Raw genomic sequence first — 7,446 nt, forward strand, 5'->3', positions numbered from 1 at the left:
ATATAGATATAATCCAAATACAATGCTCATATATGATATTCTCAAAAAAATAAAAATACTTGAAATGTAAGTAGTAAGGGAATATTTAGTGAAAGGCGAAAAATAATCAGTTGGGATGTGAGGAGTATAAGAGAAAGAGTAATAAGGGGTGAATTGATCAAAATACATTCTATAAATGTAAAAAATGTCATAATGAAGCACATCGCTATGTATAACTACTGGATGATGATTACATTTATTATTTTTACTTTATATGTATATATGTATTGCCTGCCTGTGTGTAAGTGAACCCCTGTCCTGCAATACCCTCAGAAGTCAGAAAAGGGTATCAGATTCCCCTGGAACTGGAGATATGGAGGCGTGTTTGCTGCCATGTGGGTGCTGGGAATCAAACCTGGGTCCTCTGCAAGAGCAGCTAGTGCTCTTAACCCTTGAACCCCACCAATGGCATTTTTAAAACTACATATGAAACCAGCCAATGCAAGTAGAGAAACAAACTTTTCAAAAAAAAAGAAAAACAATTGAGGAGAAATGTGTGTGTATAGAGGTGAGGTCAGAGATTCAGCAAGATAATGTACAATTGGGGGGATGGGAGAGGGGGGGATGTAGGAGTGCATAGAAAAGAACATGAACTGGGGCCATTTGGAGGGACAAGGTAGGGGAAAATAAACCTTAGTCACTTCGGGTCGCGAGGAGTGGAGGACTGGACGGTGACTCCCACATTCACCATCTCTTTGTTCTTAGGAGTCTACAGAAAACCCTCCCTATTGGCCCTACCAGCACCAGTGGTGAAATCCGGGGAGAATGTGACCCTGCAGTGTCGCTCAGAGATCCCGTTTGAGACCTTCATTGTGGTTCTGCACAGACAGGGAGTAAGGGAGGCCCATGTGTATCTTGTGGGAAGCATCATCATGGGCACTCACAGGGAAGCCTCTTCATAGGACCTATGACACCTGCCCATGCCGGGACCTACACGTGCTATGGTTCTGTCAGTAACCACTCATATGAGTGCTCAGACCCCAGTGACCCTGTGGACATCAAGATCACAGGTGAGTGTCCATACCTGCCCCTCACCTTCTTTGTTGTGCAGATCAGATATACTAAGGTTTGAAAGCCCTGTGAGGTCATGACAAAGGTAAGTGTGGAGAACCTATGGAGAGAGGCAGCCTTCGTGAGCGTTTTACTGGCATTTTACTGAAAAGTGAGACATGAGTACAGACCATAACTCCAGGTTTGTGGCAGTGCAAAGGAGTCATAAGGAGAGATAAACAGAATATGGTAATATGGTGAGACTGACTGAATCAGAGAGAAAGGTCCTTCTCCTGATGATCAGAGATCTGGGGCAGTTGAGAATATTTGTTTCCATTTACCTCTACCAGAGGTCTAACAGAAGAACTAGACATATCATGCATTTCAGGGTTGAGTTGGGCTCTTTCATGTTAGATCCCCATGGGTACTGAGGCCTTGGCACAGGTGGCGTGTACAGATGCTCTGTTTAATTTGACATTTCCTCTTTTCATGTGATTAACCTATTATTCATTGAAGAACACCATGGCCCTGGGTTAAGGAGCAGAACACCATTCCCTATGTGTTTGTGTTCTCTCCAAACTGATTTACTAGGCTGTGTTTCAAAATTATTCAACATTACAGGATTAATGAGGAAAAAAATCCCAAAGGTTCAGAGGAGAGGTACTGAGAGACTCAGAGAAAGAAAGAAAGAAGAAAGAAAGAAAGAAAGAAAGAAAGAAAGAAAGAAAGAAAGAAAGAAAGAAAGAAAGAAAGAAATGAACTGTACAACCATCTTTTAAAAAGCAATGATCCAGACTGGGAAGGTGCCATAGTTGATAGAGTGCTTGCCCAGCACGTAGGAAGCTCTGGTTCCAACCCCAGCAGTGCATAAATGGGGCATGGTGGCACATGCCTGTACTTGCAGCACCTGGGAGATAGAGGCAGGAGGAATAGAAGTTTGAGGTAATACTTGGCTACACAGTGAGTGCAAAGTTAGCCTGGGCTACAGGAAATGGGAGGGAGGGAGGGAGGGAGGGAGGGAAAGAGGGATGGAGGGAGGGAGGGAAGGAAGGAAGGATAATGTATGACAACTGTAGAAAGGAAATAACACTAGCAATCACAGACCTGAATGGAAGATTTGAAGGTACAGATGAGAGATAATGAGAGATGATGGAGATTTGGTAAGAGAGGTAGAGTGGCAGAAAAGTGTATACATGTAGATCTGTAATGAAGACACATGATAGATACATAGATGATAGATACATAGATAGATACACAGTTAGATATATAGATACATAGAGATGATAGACAGCTATAGATAGAAAGATAGATAATAGATAGATGTTGATATATAGATGATAGATACATATAGATAGGTAGATTATACTAACAGATAGATGATAGATTAGATTAATATATTTATAGATGGTAGAAGATAGATGATAGATAAACATGATAGATAGATGATAGATAGATGATAGATAGATGACATGATAGATAGATAGATGATAGATGTGTGGTGTGTGTGTGTGTGTGTGTGTGTGTGTGTGTATACATGTAAAGGCCAGAGACTGATACTTAGTACTTTCCTCAATTGTTCTCCACCTTTTTGTTTTGAGACAGGGTCTCTCACTGAACCTGTAGCTCACTGATTTGGCTAGACTGACTGCCCAACAAGCCCCAGAGATGCTCTGCACCTCATCTCTCAACACTGGGACTACAGGCATGTGCCACCATGCCTGGCTTTTTACATAAGTTGTGGGAAATCGAACTCAGGTCCTCATATTGCACGGCAAACACTTTAGCAACATAAGAGAAACAATACAGAGATTGTCTTGGACCCTGCTCAAGCACGCTGTCTTTTGAAAGAATAGCTTAACACAGATATAAAAAAGACAAGACAACAAATGGAAGATTAGAATGAAAACAGATTCTAGCTTTAATATATATGGAGCATGGGAGTGATAGATCATGAAATTAGAAAGGGAACCAGGAGAGGGGGAAATCTTAAGAGAGATGGATGGTAAAGAGTGTAGTGGGATACATGTGACAGGAATGTGGAAAAGCCTCACTAGGAGATACAAGACCAGCAGAAGGTAGCAGGGATACGATGAAGAGGAGGAAGAAGAAGACCAATAAAAGAAAACAGTATGAAAACGTGACAATGGAATACTAATTACCATGCTAATTAAAACAAACTAATAGGTAACCTTAACTAAGCCCATCAGTTTACCCAAAAAAAAGAACAAAATAAAATCTCCACAGTATGGTAGTCTAACAAGATCTGCATACTTGACATGCCTAGATAGATGGAAGAAAGCTCACCTCAAGATGAAGAGCTACTGGCAATCAATGGATGCTGAAGGAGGGAGAATCAGTGTTCTCTAGGGACAGGCTCCCTGAGGGGTTATATAATCCCAGCTGGTCAACGCTAAGCACAGGTGCACACGAGCACAACTAAATGGAAGCAGATATATATAGATAAGCCTTGAGAGTACTAGGATGCCATCACATAGTTTGTTTAGAGGAGATGATTCTCTCTTGAAGATATATATGTATATATCTTCATATAGAGAGAGAGAGAAAGAAAGAGAGAGTTTAACAATAAAAAAGAGGACAAGGACGTGGGAGAAAATGAAGGGTGACTAGGAGGGTTGGGAATAATCCAAATACAATGTTCATGTATGAAATTCTCAAAAAATAAAAAATACTTTAAAGGAAATGTAAGTAGAAAAAAGAATATTTAGTGAAAAGAATAAAACCATCAGTGGGAATGTGAGGGGGACAGAAGCAAGAGCAATACAGGGTTAATTGGTCAGAATACATTATATAAATATAAAAATGTCATATTAAAACCCATTGTTATGTATAATATATGCAAATAATTTTAATAGTTTATTTATTATTGTTACTTTATATGTATATGTGTATTGTCTGCATGTGTGTAAGCACACCCATGTTGCACAATGCCCTTGGAGGTCAGAAGAGGTATCAGATTCCCCTGGAACTAGAGTTATGGACACTTATTAGCCACATATGGGTGCTGGGAATTGAACCTGGGTCCTCTGCAAGAACAGCCAGTACTCTTAACCACTAAAACCCACCAAGGACATTTTCAAAAAATACAGATAAAGCCAGACATTACAAGTAAAGAAAGAAACTTTAAAAAAAGAAAAAGAAAGAAAACAACTGGGGGGAAATGTGTGGGTATAGGGGTGAGGTCTGAGATTCAGCAAGATAATGTAGAATTGGGGGGACAGGAGAGAGAGGGAGAGAGGGAAAGAGAGAGAAAGAGAGAGAGAGAATAGAAGAAGGGAGAGTGAATCACCCTCAGTTAGGAGTGAAGGACTTGTGGATAGGCATTGCCCCTCTAACTGTCTCTACTCTTCCAGATCTATACAAGAAACCATCTCTCTCAGCCCAGCAAGGCCCTGTGGTGATGTCAGGAGAGAACGTGACCTTGTCTTGCAGCTCTGACCACCAGTTTCACAGGTTCCATCTGTCCAGGGATGGAGTGCCTCAGGGATGGAGTCTCCATGCAGTGCACAGTCACAATGGTACATTCCAGGCCAACTTCCCTCTGGGTCCTGTGAACCAGGAAGAGACCTACAGATGCTATGGCTCTTCCAATGACTCTCCCCACGAGTGGTCACACCCAAGTGACCCTCTACACCTTTCTGTCACAGGTGAGAAATCCTCATATATGTCCCATGTCTTATGACTCAAACTAAGTCCTAAAGTCATGTCTGAGAACCATCATAGTGAGGTTGGAGAGGTAGAAGCATAGTCAAATATAGAGGACAGGAGAGGTAGATTGTGAGAGTATAAGGGGGTAGAATGGTAGACCGGGAGTCACCCAAACTTTCCTTATTTTCATGATGGCCCACACTGGAGAATTTATGAATCCAGGTAGATGAAGTAAGGGTTAGGATAGACCCATATGGAGATGAGGTTAGGATCAGTCTGGGAAGATCAAAGATGGCCAGCCCTTCTGACCTGTCACCCACAGAAATCTCCTCACAGAACTTGAGTCAGCTCTTCACCCCAGACGCCCCAGGAAAGAGTCAACTCTTCTAAACAAACTATGTGAGGACATCCTAGAACTCTTAAGACTTAGCACTAAGGTTGAGTGTTTGTCACTGACCAACCTTGAAGGAGCTTCCATAAAGAAAAGACTAACAGCCTCATTGCCTACCTCTCCCTTTCCTTCCCCGACCCTCTTCTCTAGGAAACTACAAGCAATTGCTCTTCATGCACAGAACCAGACTCCAAAACTGGTTAAGTAAAGGGTCGTCTTCTCTACTGTGGAAATCTAGGGTACAGCAAGCATTGGGGTCATGTGTTGGCCCAGTGGCAGCATAGATCTATGTCATTTTCCCTCTCTGATTCTCAAACCCTACAACAGCAGAAGTTGTTTTGGGAAAGCACGGATAATAAATGGTCAGTGTGGACTATTAAGCTCTAACTTCTGCATCTGAGACCTGCTTCAAATGAACAAGGGCACAAATGTAACCCATTTCCCAGTAATAATGTAGTGCTCATTCCAGCTCTGTTCCTACTAGAAAGGAGATTGTGGTACCTGAAATAGGAAGGAAGCAAGTGGAAGGGAAGTTTTTATAGAAATGCTGCTCGACAGGGAATGAGTGCTTGTGTGCTAGGCCGCAGTGCTGGTTTTCTCACGAGGTAAGATTGTTGCAATAAGAAAGAACATAATTCATCCACACATAGAGCACAGTCAGTCTCCTCCTTCCATTTCTGTTCCATGTGTCATGTGTTTTCAAATGCTGCTATAACAAACTCCCACAGGCTCAGTGTGTTAAAACAAGCAGTTTCAAAGATTATCCTTACAGTTCTGTAGATTGGAAGTCAGATATGCTTCTTGCAGCTCTTCCTATGATTAATCCTCTGCCTCCATCTTTCTCTTTGAAGGACATGTTGATTATACTGGACCTATCCAAACAACCCATAATAATCTTCCCCATTTTAGGGTCATGCTTAATTCTGTTTGCAACTTTAAATTCTAATTTAATATAACTCAGGCACGAAGTATAGGGATTAGAACATTGACATTCAGAAGTAGTTTCTTCTACTGACCAAAAATAAGTAGACTCTACTCTTGGGAAACTGATGTGGCAGTATGGCTAAATGGGAAGGCAGGAGTGAATGTATAATGGATGGATGGATTGATGGATGGATGGATGGATGGATTATAGATGGATGAATGGATGGATGATGAATGGATGGATCGATGGAGGGATGATTGATGGATGGATGATGGATGGATAGACATGAATGGATGGATGATGGATGGTTGATGGATGGATGGATAGATAGATGGATTATGGGTGGACAGATGACAGATTATGGATGGATGATGGATGGATGGATAATTGTATGAATGGTTAATTGAATGGATAAGTGAATGGATGGATAATCTATTATTAAAAGGTATATGTAAAATTTAAATAAAATGGTAATTAATGCTTATTTGGAAATTCAGCCTATAATCCCATAGCAATCAGGAAATATCTGTGGCCTCATTAACAAGATGAATTCAACCCTTAGAAGACTAGTGGGAGATCATTCCAGACAGGACTATCACCATGGCGGCACAAAGATGAGACTAATCTTCAGTTCATAGAAGAGGCTATGTCTGATGTATGAATAATATGAGGAGAATTACAAGGTGGATGTAGAGAGAGAAAATAGGTGACATCAGGGGACTTGGAAAGTTAACGGGCTTATACTTCATATTTGCTGCCATCAGGAGCCAGCTAGGGTTTCCTGAAATATAATCAGATAATCCATATATGATTAACAGTCATTGATACAAAAAATGGTTTCCCATTACATCAGTCGAAGATAATATTATGAAAATTAACCACAGACTGATCTGGCCAACCGAAAAAACTCAAACCATCCTCAGGAAGTGGAGGAAGTTACTTTTTATTCCCCAGGGGCCCCGGCCTGGACTAACTTGTTCCAGAGAAACTGAAGCACAGACCAGAAATACATAGAGGTTTTTATAGGATTTTTCATGTCATCCTTTGTCAGTAATCATATGAGTGGATTTGAGACTTTCAGCACAGAAATATACATGTCCCTTAAGTTATTATGGGGTTTTTACAAAAACCAGATATTTGGGACAAGTGTGGGCAAGAGTTGTGACATGATATTCCTGATGTTAGTACAATCAAATAAGACAAATTGCAGCAGGTGTTTTCTTACAATCACAGACTGATGGCCTCTATGATTTCAGTACAAATAGAAGCTTCCAAAATCCTATTACCCCTATATATATATCAACAAGAACACTTATTATTAGGCTTATTTTTAGGAGTACATAGGTTCTTATCAAATACATTTGTTAGTACTTACTCATCTGCCACATAGAACAAAGTTATACTGAGGTCAGAGTTCTGTAGTCCATATTGGGTT

At 40.8% G+C, this 7,446-nt stretch overlaps 1 protein-coding gene across 1 annotated transcript in view; it reads left to right on the top strand.

Annotated features, from left to right (window-relative positions):
• Positions 1 to 7,446, top strand: part of LOC103749694 (killer cell immunoglobulin-like receptor 2DS2) — a 16,856-nt gene that overhangs the window by 4,582 nt on the left and 4,828 nt on the right. The window contains 3 exon segments of the mRNA XM_029555781.1: positions 745 to 894; positions 897 to 1,049; positions 4,401 to 4,694. Of these exon segments, the coding sequence (XP_029411641.1) occupies positions 745 to 894; positions 897 to 1,049; positions 4,401 to 4,694 (597 nt within the window).

The sequence above is a fragment of the Nannospalax galili genome, unplaced genomic scaffold (assembly GCF_000622305.1).
Source record: "Nannospalax galili isolate Female #2095 unplaced genomic scaffold, S.galili_v1.0 scaffold2107, whole genome shotgun sequence".
NCBI classification, from domain to species: Eukaryota; Metazoa; Chordata; class Mammalia; order Rodentia; family Spalacidae; genus Nannospalax; species Nannospalax galili.